General features: G+C 35.4%; 1 protein-coding gene across 1 annotated transcript; it reads right to left on the bottom strand.

Moving 5' to 3' along the window:
• Positions 1-6,996: 6,996 nt before the first annotated feature.
• On the bottom strand, positions 6,997-13,912 carry LOC129242704 (uncharacterized). Its single transcript, XM_054879502.1, has 3 exons — positions 13,519-13,912; positions 10,237-10,423; positions 6,997-7,828 (listed from the first exon to the last, which is right to left on the bottom strand). The coding sequence occupies exons 1-3, from the start codon at positions 13,528-13,530 to the stop codon at positions 7,590-7,592; spliced, it is 438 nt and encodes a 145-aa protein (XP_054735477.1). The 5' UTR covers positions 13,531-13,912; the 3' UTR covers positions 6,997-7,589.
• Between the last annotated feature and the right edge of the window lie 1,720 nt (positions 13,913-15,632).

Below are 15,632 nucleotides of genomic sequence, written 5' to 3'. Positions count from 1 at the left end.
TTTTGTTTTGTACGTTAAGAGCTCAAATTTATATGCTTTATGTATCTGCGTTTTGCTTTTTTATTAATAAAAGTACTGGAGTTTTAAAAATTGCATTGCATGTTTATTACTTGGTGCCTTGAAAATGTTCGGTTCGGCTTCGGCTTGGGCTTCAGCTTGAAAGTCTATGTTCGTTCGTTCTCTACTTCTAATCAAAGTTGTTGCGTATAAATTTGAGAAATATATTTATGTAGCTCCATTACTAGTAAAATATTACTAATTTTCAATGGAAAATTGGAGTAAATTTCCGCAAATGAGAATTCCCCCAAATATACATTATTTGATGTTGATATGTTTGTATGCATGTTGGCATATGCATGAATCGAAGGCGCTTAGTCATTCTTCTTTTAATCATATAAGTATGTGCTTTGAAAGCTTTGGCATACATGTAAGTATGTGTATGCAAAATTTGTTTATGATTTACCTGCGTGCGTTTGATAATGGGAGCATCTTATATTGTTTGTTACTTCTAAACAACAAAGAGAGGAAATAGATTGCTTGTGGTCTGCATGATCGAAAGTGCTCTCAAACAGATGCGGTACTACAGGTGCAGTATAAGATCATGTTTTATGCGGTAACGGTAAAAATCAAAGGCCCTTAAACTGGGTTTAAACAGGGTTGCAAAACAAGATTGTTGCATTCGTGCAATAGCTATCTTTTTCGCTTGCCTTGTTGGTTGGTAAAAACTCGAAGCAACATTTATTTGAATTTAATATTATAGTTTTGAGATGGAGTCATCAAACTCAGATGACGATTTGATAAAATTTGTTGTAAGCAGATGCAACTCTACATTGAAAAGGTCACTCATACCAAGCGGCCAATTGTGCTTGTACTCGTATAGGTGCTAGACAAGTATATACATAGTTTGTATTGGTATAGTTTTTTACCACAGCGTACGTACCGGCAGTAGCGCATCTATTTGCGGGGATCTTTAAAGTGAATCGAAATTTATTTTTATGAAACTCATTCATTACGAATGGGATTTTATTTCTCTTTCAGCTATTCCATACATGCATACATACTTATATATGTATGTAAATAAATATTCTGATATTTCTCCCGTTGTTGATTAAATGTTAATTTTCTCTTGTTGTACATGTATGTTTGTAGAATATTTCTCAAAAATTATTCACTAAGCTTTTGCAAGTAATGTCTTTGGACTAAAATAAATTTTATGTTCTTAATGGGAGCAATTTACACACATTTTATTCCAACTTCCTATTTTTCTCTGTTTATATCAACTTAACGAAATCGAATATCAGAGATGGGAGCGTGTGTTGAAATGGCTCGCGGTAACGATTTCAAAAATCATGCACGTAGACGTTTTGTGTATGTTTATTGACACACGTACGCTCACGAAACCTATTATTTATCACCCATGCTGTTTCAATGAGCCTTTTTTATTAGTACAAGTTTTACAAGTTTACAAGTTTTTGTAAGTGTAAGTACAAGTATATACATATTATATGTGTGTATGTATATATATAAATTGCACTCCAGATAATTAGACTTTTAGCACAGGACCAAGAACTGTCTGTCACTCTGGCAGCATTCCCCATTCATGTTTACGCTGCTACAACAACAACAACAAAAATTATGTCTTAATTCTGTTATAATTAATATAATAAATTGCTTCGTATTCAGAGTATACATATACATATGTATATACATATGTAAGTATAAGTGCATAGATAGAAATCTCAATAGAAAACTCTATTTTGTAGTGCCATTTTCTAAAAAAATAAGGGCATCAAGCTCCCGTATGTATATTATCAAAATCGAGTGTGGCTGTATGTAAGTTTTCCGTAACATTTTTCCTTTAGAAATCTTTACTTGATCTACAATTTTTTGTTGTCAGCAGGTGAGTGACCCACTAGGGGTGTAATCAATTATTTGGAAGTCTCGAGTGGTAAACTCCCTCCCTCCCTCCTAATGAGCTAAAGCTGGACAAGGGTGGATTAATAAGCCCGTGAAATTTAGAACAGATGGCGTTGCCACCTTAAATTCAATATTTTACTTATCGAGTGGTATCTTTTAAAACAAAGCATCCGAATTTTCTGGCTTGCTGGTTAAGTAGTTTCATTCCGACAACTATTGGAAACAAATTCATATGAGCTCCTTGTCTAAATGAAACCAAAACAAAATTTTTTTTTTTCACAAAAAGAACCATCACGTAAATCAGGTATAAGCTTATGAATTGTTTTACTTTAGAGACTACTCACTATCGATTGGAGTCGCTCATTACTGGTTTAGATCCTCTCGAAATTTGGGACCGTGTCTCTAAAGAAAAACTGTAACAATATGTAATTCATGCCATAAGAACTGCCAACAGTTTGGTTGTTTAGCCAGTATATTTTGCCCCAAAACTGGCCGCATAATGGTGTGTTTATGTTATGACTAGAGCATAACGAAAGCTGTACGCTTTGGCGTGGTGTTTAACATTTACGGTAATACGCCGGCCGGTTCTAAATTATGCTGCGCCTGTCTGATCGCCTGGAACCAGTGATTCGCAGTGGACGAAGCTACAGGATATCTACTGATGTCCCAAATACCTGTGGAGGAGTATAATAAACTGCTCAGCAAGCAGTTCCTACTAGGGTGTTACCGCAGGTCTCATCCATGCAGACACCTGCTTACGCCTCTGCTACCTAACAAGCATGTCAGGAGGCACCTCCTTAATTACGCGGACGAGATCCAGGACAAAACAGCCCGACAATAACTGAATTGGTCAGTGTACAGACAGACAATTAACGACATTCATCCGAAAACTTTTACCACCTTCTTAAGCTCCCGACCCCCGAATGCCGTCATCGGAGTCCAAACACCACCCATTGCAGACGAAGAGCTTCAACTTCCCCGAGAGTCCCGCGCAACCTTGCACAGCTACGTTCTGGATACTGTAGCAGGTTAAACGCCTACTTATCCAGAATTGACCCCGGCATACCAAACACGCACGACACTAACCACCTTTTCACATGCCCTATCAAGCTCACTTATCTAACTACCCTCTCCCTCTGGGCCCAATCTGTCCAAACAGCAAGTTTCCTGGGCCTACCGTTAGGTGAGTTAGACAAAGACGACTGTTGATTATACTACACTGACAGGGCAAAGTTACTGCTACAACAACAACAACAACGTGGTGTTTACGTTGAAGCTGTGATAAAAGATTTCAGTAATATTTTTGGTATAACGATAGCGTTACCAATAAAAGAGAATAAAATAAATATTTTTCTCCTTAAAACTAAACTAATTTTAAACACGCTCGATTTTTCAAAGAACCGTGACATTAAATCTACATATAGTACATACATACATATATAGATACGATACTAATACGAGCAATTTATCTGCCTGCGATAAACTTAGGTATAAATATTTGAGTCACCGAATAGAATATAATTATTTAATGCACATCGCATAACGTTCAGTTAATTACTTATGCTAGAGCTTAGTGTGGAAGCTTTCGAGGAACCACGTAATGATAATGACCTCCCAAGAATTATTGTGCATTTACTAGAATTGGTTGGTATGTATAGTCTGTCTAATAGAAGCGTGACCGCCTTTGGCCAAGTCGATTGTAACAAACTGTCAATTAAAGTCATAATTTGCGTTAATTTCTGCGCAAGTTGTGGAGGCAATTGGTTTCAAATCAGCCGAATTTGCCTTGATAACTATTTGAGCGAATTTGCCTTGATAACTATTTTTTAATTTTTGCTTAACTATTGTCCACACATTTTCAATAGGGTTATTATCAGGTGACTTTGAAGGCCAATTCAGCATTTCATCCTATTTTACGGTATCCGCTCCACACATTTCGGCTTTGATGCTTAGGATCTATGTCTTCCTATGAAATCCAAGGTTGGGTAATTCTTCAAAACAAATTCGCAGCTGATGGCAATAATACTTTTTGGTAAATTTTATTCATTAAAACCTCTTTCGAAGAAGCAGCCCCAAACAAGAACCTTCACTGGATGCTTAGCAGTTCGTTGAAGTTGTCGATTTGAGTTGTCGTTTGTCCTATTCCGTTCTGAATTCGTCTTAGTCCATGCAAGTATTGTTTCAATGAGGGAAAATGACATTCGAATTGTGTCTTTGAATACACTAACCCCACTGCTAACTTAAAACTGCTTCATCTTCGTGAAACGTCTTCGAGTTCTGCAAATATTTTGCTGCAGATACACTTGACATTGGATCTATATAGGGTGTGTACATTGGAACACTGCTTCAAATGTGGAACTCTAAGTTTGAATTTTTCCAGAAACGCTTCTATTAGGCAGACTGTGTGTGTATGTATAGTAGCGTAATATACAGCGGCTGTTAGTGACCCATGCGGCTCTTGTATGTCATTAATTTCCATCATAGTACCTGCATAGATGGCGTAGGCTTCAGTATGCAATGATGCCTGAGTGCTAGTTGTCTCGGCAAAAAAAAAAAATCAACCATGTTTGGTGACGTGAGCATCGTCGGTGATTGAGATATACATTTGTCTCTTAATTATTTAATTATATTTAATAAAATGTTGTCATAAACTTTACCAAAGATTTACTGAAATGTTGATGAAAGGTATAAACGGTGATATAACTTATCCACATATAGTCCGTATAATAGGTAGTCGAATGGATCTGGGGTAGACTACAATGTAGTAGGTATTGGCTGCGAAATCCATTCGGGGCATATAACACCAAATGGTAGAACTAGTTTTGATTACTGGTTTTTGCTGTTGTTATAGTAAAAGGATATTGATTAGCTGTCGCAGGTAATGGCAACCCACGAGTTTATTTCTGTTATAAATAAGCTTCCCATGAACACCATCTGCCAAAACGACTTAAAACTACAGGCAAAGAAGCAATCACGAATTTGATTTGTATACATATAAATATTTACTGGTGTGGTAATTTACAAGGTGTGGTCCAAAATTAATGGTACAGATTCTTCATCTCCTACGGTAAAACCTTAAAGTTGTATACGCAATTTTAAAACTGTCGCGACCACTTAAGTGATGTACAACTTGTTGTCACACCACTATCTGAGAGTAACATACATACGGTTCACTAGACAGTCATTCCGGTAACGCAGAATCGGCTGTCATCTAACACCCGTCTCCTCTGGACCCAACCTGTCGAAATAGCAGTTTTCTGGGTCTACCTTTAGATGAGTTGGACGAAGACGACCGATGATTTACACTACACTTATAGGGCTTAGTACTACTGCTACAACAACGCCAACAACAACAGTAACATACATATGTTCCCCACAGAATCCATCAGAACTGCCACAATGTTTCAGAAATTAAACGCCAAACGTACCCACTCGGAGGAGGAACCAAAAATAAGAGCCAGTCGTAAGAGTCAGAAAGGAAGTAAATGTAGATTTTCTATCATACTATATATTCATTCCTATGCTATTGTTCACGAAGACTTCAATTCAAACAGGCTAAATCGCTAAATTGCAAATTCTGTCTTAATGTTTTGAAGAGTCTCCACCCGTTTTCATCTGGTCGTGCATACAAAGTAATAAAAAAGAAAAAAAAAAATTAAATTAAAAAATACTCTTGAATCGACAAGGTAATGAAACTGTAAAAAACATCGCAGATAGGTATTCAAGTCGTAAGTGCTTCAGCCCAACTCGAGATTCCACGCCATTCACAAAAATTGCGAATTTCTCAGTCCACATTGAGACAAATCTTTGCCTGCACCCAAGGCGAATTTATTACAGGTGACAGCAAACACATATAAATAAAACCCAACCTGTATTTGTTGTTGCTTTTGGTCCAAGCATCACGTCAAAATCAGTAATCAAATGTAAACTTACGAATGTAAACATACCAATCCATACAAACAAAGCATATCATTTTCACGTAAGCCACCTACGGCGAAAAATTCAGCTGGGTGAATGCTGTCACCTTAATAAATCCACCTTGCCTGCACCTTTATAAGATCAAATGAATTCAAAAGAAGAAGTACCGAAACTTTGGCTTTATTAGGCTCAATAACGATGGAATACAAGAATAAATTCCATCAGAGAGGCTTGAGATCACACTGATTCAGTTGCGTGAGAGAAATGTGAAAATACGAACTGGAGTACAAGAAGAAGCATAAATTACAAAAACATAACGCGAATAAATCACACAAGTGGAACGCCGCACACAAAGCAATTCTGTAAAATTTACTGAGAACAAAATAGCAGTACGAGATGAGTGCCACCTTTGCCACACACACACACCAATTCCGTAAAATTTACTGAGAGCACAACAGCGGTACGAGATGCGTGTCACCTTTGTATTCTGTACATCGCGTGATATGCCCATATGAAAAATTTCTATAGAATCCATTTGTTCAGTGTAGTCATCGAAGCGCTTGCAAAAATTGCAAAAGCTTTGACTTCACAATAATTTGGTTTTTTCAGATGGTTTATGTAGGTTAATTTTATGGTATCAATTAAGGAAATTTAGCTGAGTTGGCTTGTGTTTGGCTAACATTTGGTGTGTCCGCAAACATGAACATGACATGAAAAATCAAATCCTAGTAAAAGTATTTCTAATTGCAGTCGCCCTTCGGCAGGCAATGGCCAACCTTCGAGTTCACTTCTGCCAGAAAAGAAGGTCTTCCATTCCTAGGACAATAGGACAATATCAAGTCGCACACCAAAATCGGAGAAGCAGCTTGACCATACACATAATGAAGGATGTACACGCCAATTATATATATAATTTTAATTATATGTATGCCAGCAATTGATATTAATGATTTTGAATAGTCAAAAGTTTTGTCATAAGAATCGCAGAATTTATAGCAAAAGTTTGCTTTTAGTTAAAAATAAATACCAAAACAAAAGGGTTAACTCACTAAAGCATGATGATGCCTAAAAGTATGCTAGACTCTTTCCCAATATTCGAATATAGCAGAGATTCGACTACCACTGTGCAGGGATTTGTTTTTATGTAGGCATTACAAAACCTTATTTACTATATCAAAGGAATTTATTCGATTATTTTTTATAAAACAAATAACAAGTTACTTGAGCTATACGAACGTATACAATATTTCGAATTTGCAGTATTAACTGCTAATACTGGCTGATGGAAAAGTCGCTAAAGATGTTTGAATATATGTACATATATATGGCGATGTATGAATCAAAGCAATGCGAAAATGTGATGCAGGGCTTACAATGTTTGGCGCAAAGATTCTTTTAAATGATTAAAGTGCATGCGTAAATATACATAGATGCATACATGTATACGTTGCTACGTATTTTTGTCTAAAGTAATAATAAATACTAATTAATAAGGTACACATGGTGCATTGCGCGCTCTGCTGCGCTAATGGGAGAATAATATTTAACTAAAATTTAAATTAAAACTAAAATCAAAATGTACAAATAAAAAATTAACCGTATAAAAAATTAAATTTAATAGGTAGTATATACATATATTGGCTGCTGGCTGGAATGTTGATTGGGCGAATGAATTGCACGTTTAAGTTGTGTGCAAAGCTCCTTGTCCGCTGAATTGTTTAGCTTGAAAAGTCTAAATGCTAAACAACGCACGCTTAGCAAAAGAAATCCTCTTCACATTTGTTGTAACAACAATATGGGATGTTGTTGTAGCTGGCCGCATGTTCTCGTTTGTAGCGGTCCTTCTTTTCGTGATGCAGCTTTTTTGGCTTATAACGTGGCACCACATCGATTTGACTCAGAATTTGGTAGTGTTCCTGGCCCACTTTCAAATAACCACCGCGTGGGTATAAGCTGCGACTGATGTAATGGCGTTTATCATTAAGTTTTGGATCTGAGCGGGGACAAAAGAGATGAGAGAAATTTAGTGAAATCTTATTGCTAATAAAGGAGGAATGATGTCAATCAATATTTATATATGTATATGAATAATATAGTTATGAAACGCATGATTTCAATAATTTCAGATGACGCACAGTGCGGATTAAAAGAATCCAATTAATGAAACCGGTGGGAGGAACAGTTAACTTATACACTTAAATAACAATATTTGCATGCCCGTAAATATGTATGCTTGTATGTATGTATGGCATGCACTTGGGTGTGTCAGTGGGAATGTTTTTCGGAGCTTAGCCCAACTTTCTCTGAACTTTCCCTTAATTTGTATGCCTGTTATTGGTCTATCTATTTATATAACCGCACGTATGCAACGGTCGTGTGTAACAGCATAAGAAGACAAGATACATACGGACATATATACACCAAAAGGCTCAAAATGATGAGAGAAGCCAATTTAGCGATGTCACTCTTTCCGACCATCCGCCCAGTAAGACGAGCAAACATTAATATTTAATTTTTTAATTAGTAGGTAATTAATATTTCATAATTTAATATTAATTTTAATTTACTCTTTATTTAATGCAATTTTGTTTTGAAAATGAGCGAAATCGCTTAATAAGCCCGCCCACCTGTCATATAACGGTATTATAATTAAAGCAATATTACTCAAATTTAGTATAAATAATGAACCCAAGTAAATAAATACTGTGAAAAAAAATTGTTTTAAATTGGATGGTACTACGCCCACCTTTGAGTTCAGCCTTACTGTTCGGCCGTGGTTTTTTATCGGCTCTCAATCTCTTGATATTGATTTCTTGCGGATTTATGATTTATCAATTGCGCATTTGACTAGTGAAAATACGGAGACTTTTAATTCCTAGTTCGTGCTTTTCCAAGCAGGGAAGTCTATAAAAGCTATATATCTCTACATATAAACTGAAAAAATCTAAAGCGCAACATGCAACATGATCACACCCAACCTAAGGTGCTAGAGTAGGAAGGATTGTCTCACCTTGACTGCATTTGCATCTTACCGGCTATTCTCGATTTCGTGAGCAGCTCGAGTTAGCCGTTCTTTTGTAATGCTTGCTGAGCAAGCAGCGCTCATCTGATTGCTTGCAAGCACTAACAGCTCTTCTATCAGAAGCAAAAGCCACAGACGTTGAAATTGTGAATAAGAAAAATATAAAAACTTTGAAAAAAAAACTGAACGGCGCAGCGCCCACTTTGGATAAATGCGTGTATATCGATAATGTCTTAGCAAAATTCGCCTGCACTTGGTATCCCATTTAAATTTGACATAAATATTATTGAGGTCGTATAAAAACTATGCGCACTTTTAATAAATTAAGATTAAATTTCCATCCGCACGTCTGATGCAGCCAGCTATAAGTCTCATTGTCCACGAGTTTGTTTGATTTCAAAAATTAACAATCAGCTCAAATTAAATTTTATTAAAATGTAAGCAGGTATATAAAGGCCAGACTGAATTTTGTCTCGTGTACTTGTTTATAAGAAGCAGTTTTTTAGGCAGAATATAATCATATTCCCTCATTCGAATTTATTACTATCTTTACTGTTTTTTTTTTTTTGTGTGTGTCAGACACCATTTTTTCACATCCACTTTGTGTTTGCATCAAAAGGTGAGCGGTCAGACAATAAATGCAAATCAACCGTATCACTTTCAGGGGTTTTTAAAACTTCTCCATAATCTTACCGAGCGTAAATTCTAGGAGTTCATTTTTTTATTTTTAAAGTTACGCTTGCTTACAAGCCTTTTGCGTATTTCGCCTGCAGTTGCTATTTGACTTGCACAAATATGCACACTTCCGCTTGTAAACTGCATATCAAGCACATTTATTGAAAATATTTTTTTTTTATTTTTAATTTTTCTTCAAGTTTATTTATTTGTCGTTTAATTGACAGAAACTGTGAAAAATAAATGCAATGCCAAAGTTTACTGACTTGGTGGCCTTTTCGTGTCAGCCAGCCGCCGCCAGTTGTAAACATTGGCATGTTGACAGGCTTGTCGCCGGATTGACTTTATACTACACTCGAAATACACGCAATTATATTAAAGGAGGGTGCTATTTTGCATTTACGCTTTTGTCGTTGAATCAACAAAAACTCAACTGTTTATGTATGTATGCAGGCAGGTAGATATTGTAGTTTAACACTTGTCGGTAATGCATATTAAACATTTTATTTTTAATCTGATTAACACCTCCAGTACTATTTAAGTTGACTATAAATTAGCGCGTGCCAAATTTGTGCGCTTAAAGCACGTGCAATGCATTTCCTCCTACAAGTATCACCCCATGCATGCCTATGCTTGTGTGGATATGTAAGTGCTCAAGAACATTTGCAGGCATATTTCTGTGTTTGTGCATGTGTTTAACTTACATTCATTGTGATGTATGAAATTGTGTTCATATGGCATGGGCAATGAACGCTTCTCCCTCGCCTCGTCTTGCATGAATAAGTGCTCGCATGCCTCCATGGCGAATTTTTTCATCTTCTCCAGCGAGCAGTAGGCATTGACTTTCGCCACAAAGCCACAAGCGAGGATTGTGAAGATAAATATTCTTAGCTGAAAAAAGAAATAAGATAAAAAGAAAGGAAAAGTTTGTTAGAATATTTTTTTTAGTTGCATAACATACATGATTTTAATGCTTTATAGGTAAATGAAACTTTCAATGTTGGCTCTACTAATTTTATTTGAACTATAGTCCAGCATTGAAAAATACCTAATTTCTTCTTCGACAAGTTGTTCGCTGGTGTTAAGCAAATGCGTTACGTATACGCTAGCGCGTACCAGGAAAGCTCATAGAAACTAAAGACTTAAGGCGCGAACACTTAATCATAGTTGGCAATTTATCATGTCACGGTAGTTTAACAAGAATCCAAAAATTTATTTATCTAAAATCATTAATTGAGCAGCAAAAAATGTTTTTACCTAGAGATATGTGATGTATTTCTGTTTCAGGAGATCCAAATCAATGTATTGTATTAATTAAATACCAGATGATATTTATCTTAAAAATCGAATACGAATATACAAGGAATCGGTTTGGTTGACTTTGTTTATATTATATTTCAGTCATAAATTATTATGTGAAAAATGATTTGCTACATTAAGTTAAACAAATTATTGTACAATCCTCATTATAATTAATAATATAATGGAAATATATTTAACCTAAAGCTATTATATTAACTATCAAGCAATAACTGCTACACGAATGACCGCTATAATAGTGGGTTCATTCTTCTCATTTCCTATGCAGTAAAATGTAAGATAAGAAAACTGAGATTTTTAAAGAGAATGACGAGCAAAAGAAAATTTGATTGGCATCCGTTAGAGCTGCAATAAAAACTGAAGTCTAAGTTTGAGAAGCAATGTTATTGTTCTCAACTCATATAAATTTATTCATTAAGTTTAGTATGTGAACTTAACCAAAAAATTGTCCAGCGTATTATGAAGCATGACCTGTATTTATAACCGGCATTCGATGATTTGAAATATTATCGGCTTTATAGGCTTCTATTTAAAGAATATGCACCGAAGTTTCTTGAATACGAATAACAGAACAGGTCAAAAAGCCAAAGAGCGGGAAAATATTGCAGATGCATCAGTTATCGCAAAAGTTAATATCTGAGAGGAATTTGTGTTAGTTCTGTGACCTACATTCAAAAGTACAAATATTTGACGTCTGAAGATAGGCTTGGCTTGGGAAAATATTAATTATTAAGTAAATAAGTGCATATGGCAGTAATGGCGATGTGTTACAGTATAATTATAATGATATCTGGATTGACTTGTTTGTCGAGATTTCATTGTGCCAATAAACCATTTTTTATAAAAGCAAATATGTTATTAATATATATTAAAAATATCTGGCATTTTAAGTATTCTAAGTTTTCTGTCGTGATAATTTCTTGAAATTCCAACAGTAAATTTCGGAATCTGGGGCATAATATTCATATGTAATAACTAATTTTATTTCAATATTGATATCAATTATTTAAGAGTTCATATATTAGGTTGGGGAAAAGGAAATCCAACTCGGTAGATGGCTGTAGTAATCGATATCTCGTAGAGTATCGATCAAACAATTCAAAGTTTACGCTCGTTGTCAAGCTGACACTTCACACTAAAAAATTAGTTTGCTGTTTTTCGTTTCTTCCATTCAGTTTTGAGTTACAGGGTGGTTACAATGAAAGTCAAAAAAAAGAAAATTTAGTATACTTTACAGTTTCTCTTTGATAAAGGCGAAAATGTAAACCAGGCTGCCGAAATTATGAATGATGTTTGTGGTGTCGATGCTGTAAAAGCTAATTACGTGCAATTTTGGTTTCGTCGATTCCCTTCAGGAATTTTTGATGCTAAAGAAAATGTCAATAATTACGAAAATGTCGCTGAAATCACAGAAATAGTCGAAGCTGATTGGCATCTTGCCCAGGAGCCAAAGGTCGACCATAAAACAGTTATAAACCATTTTCGCAAAAATTGTACGCAAAAACAATGGATTTCTTTTGGCACTTACACCCTCTTTGGCTGTTTAGCCGAGCTTCTTCTCCTAAATGTGGTGAGCGTATTACTGTTTTCCACAAATAGAGGAACTTACGTTTTTAAGTCGACTCCGAGCGGAAGTTTTTTTTGTTTTTTGAGCAGATTTTTCATGGCAGAAATAAACTCGGAGGTTTGCCATTGCCTGTCGAGGGTCGACCGCTATTAGAAAAAGTTTTTTGAATAAAAACTTAGGATGATAGTAATGATATCTGATCGCTAAAATAATGAATAAAAAATTAATATAATAATAAGAAAAACAGGCTTTCCCCAAACTCTTTTACGATTTATATTGCCAGATGTTTTTGGTAAAATAATAAAAATCTTGGCATAGCAGACAAAACTTACAAACCTCGTGGCAACTAAATTGGTCATACTCACATTAATATAATGTGAGTCATTGGTGGTGAAATTATGATACAAAAATATTTTACTTCTTGTGAAATTCGTGTATCTGGATGGCACAGAAACGCAGAGCAAATGATGTTAGCCAAATCATTTGGTGATTTATGTTAAGTGAAACTCTTATACCTCGGTGACTCAGCAGTTTATTAAAATGCACGAAAGCCGGCTCATATTCATTCTCTGCAAATGCTGTATTTTCATATAAATTCAAATTGTCACCAGCACTTTGCCTTCTATACATACGTATAAAACTTATGCAATACTTTACATACATACATACATACATACATACATATTAAGATGCCGGTATTAAATAAAGATACGGAAGTATTTGCGTACAACAATGTAACAATGCAGCTTTGCCGAAATGCAAAATATGTATGAATTGTCGAACAGAGAGAACAGCGAATGTTGGGTAGAGCAGTGAATTCCAAATAAAGCCGAAATAAATCGTTATTTTTAACTGCAACTCGGCAATACGGCGGTACTACACAACAGCTGCTGTGGGAAATGGAAAGTCCCACTGTTACAAAAACAAAAGATATGGAGTTGCATTTAGAAGGCGAAGTCTTATGCGGCTACCAAGCAGTAGCTCAAAAATTTTATTGACTATTTTTCGATCACAGAAGGAGATTGATAGACTTTTCCACGAATACACGTTATTGTTAAACACTTGTTTCACTAATTTACGTTTGAGAAATTACACTTACCGTTATTTGCATGTCTTTTTAGTTTTGCAATTAAACAAACACTTTCACTTAGTGCTGATAAACTATTTAACACTTTTACTTTTAATTCTATGTTTTTTTGCACATTTATTAGTGCTTTTTTTTGTGATTACAGTTTTTGTTCAAAAAAATATTTTTTATAAGTACTCTTAAGTACTGCAGTTAATGTCTTTTTAACTGTTTCAATTGTTTGATATAGGTATTTCACCCTCCAATAAAAATTTTGAAAATACTACGCTTATGATTGTTTTATACGAGCAACTCAAACCGTAATCCAATCTGTCTCCGTGCTTGCCGTTCTAAATTCTTAATTGTGGTTTTGTTCACCGCTTGCAGCGTTGTGTTTCTTAATAAAAATATCGAGTTTAAATGAAAGCGCTAATTTCGATTGATTCATTTATATATTCGCCGAGTTGACGACAGGTAATGAAAGAAAGGATCGCCACAATACAAACGCAACGACATCAACACAGCAACACACACGATACAACATTTCATTTAACTTTTAAGAGATTGAGAGCATTTTGTGGTGCTGAGCAATGCTCAATTGATGAGCGTAACATTGATAATTGAGCAATTAAAATATTTTTGGGAGACAAAACGCGATCGCGTATGAAATAGATACTTAGAACGACAAATATTTATTGTGATTGATTGAGAGATTAACGGAGTAAGCAATTGACGAACGTAAAAACACGAACGCACGTTCACATTAACACCATGCTAAAAACAAAAACAACATAACAAAGTAATACAGGTGGGAGTAGGAAGCTATTTGACAGTTCATAAATCAAACAATGCAACATCAATTCCGTTGTTAATAATTTGCATGTTTGCAGATAAAAACAACTATTATATACATGGATATATTTTTTTTTTTTTGTCTTTTTTGCATTTTTCGTCTTTTACACACGTTTTTTTACAAGCATGAAAAAATTCAAAACCCAGACACGTCATACAAATTTATCGGTATTATGTAGAAGATATTAATGGAGCATATTTTACTTTATGTTATTATTCGAAGCGGCGATTTAAGTATTTATTCAAGAAATAGTTGTTATATATTAATAGGCAGACGTCGGTATGCTTTGTAGTGAATAAACACGTGTTTGTAATTTTATTTAGATTAGGTAAGGTTAGGGTTATTTGGTTAATCAATAGGAATTTCACGTAGATTATAATATAGATGTAGCCGAATGGGTTGGTGCGCGACAACCATTCGGAATTCACAGAGAGAACGTCGGTTCGAATCTCGGTGAAAACACCAAAATTAAGAAAAACATTTTTCTAATAGCGGTCGCCCCTCGGCAGGCAATGGCAAACCTCCGAGTTTATGTCTGCCATGAAAAAGCTCCTCATAAAAATATCTGTAGTTCGGAGTCGGCTTGAAACTGTAGGTCCCTCCATTTGCGGAACAACATCAAGGCGCACACCACAAATACGAGGCGGAGCTCGGCCAAACACCCAAAAAGGGTGTACGCGCCAATTATATATATATATTTATATATAGATGTAGATTATATCCTACTCGTTATGGATTGTTGCATGATACTTAGTCCCCTGGTATGCTTTATGTCTCAATGAAGAAAATAATACAAAACAAAGGCAACATGCTGGGCAGTGGTACTAAAGTTCCTCCAGGCTACCCAAACCTACATTTGGACCAAGATAAACTTTCTCATAAATACCCTAATAACTAATTTATAATTTACACTTGAGAGCGTTTAAAGATAGTTGGCGACTAAGCATATTATAATGTCCCATAAAACCACAGCAACTGGTATTTAATCTACCATTGGGATCGTTGGTTGTCCTACCAGATGTTAATGCTTGGGCACACAGAAGTCGGCTTCAATATCGTTGCTATCTCGTTATGGCCCACATTCAATCTCATTCAAACGTCAACATTGATAAACATGAAACGATGGGACGCCTAGGCACTCACTGCACTCATAACTGGCTTTTAATCTGTCGGGGAAGATGCAGTAAAAATTGGTATCCCTCACAACACATACTGTCACAGTTTTAAACAACCACATAAAAAGGAAACGATTTCCCATTTTCTCTGTGAGTGCCCTGCCAAATGGAAAGAGAAT

This window comes from Anastrepha obliqua, chromosome 3 (genome assembly GCF_027943255.1).
Source record: "Anastrepha obliqua isolate idAnaObli1 chromosome 3, idAnaObli1_1.0, whole genome shotgun sequence".
Taxonomy (NCBI): Eukaryota; Metazoa; Arthropoda; class Insecta; order Diptera; family Tephritidae; genus Anastrepha; species Anastrepha obliqua.
The sequence above is the reverse complement of the archived record's forward strand: the minus strand, read 5'-3'. Positions and strand labels throughout refer to the sequence as shown.

What these genes read in the sequence shown, in the direction of transcription:
- LOC129242704 (XM_054879502.1), bottom strand. An exon ending in TTTCATACATCACAATGAAT is followed by an intron (nt 7,829 to 10,236) that starts GTAAGTTAAACA and finishes GTCCCCGCTCAG; the next exon opens with ATCCAAAACTTAATGATAAA.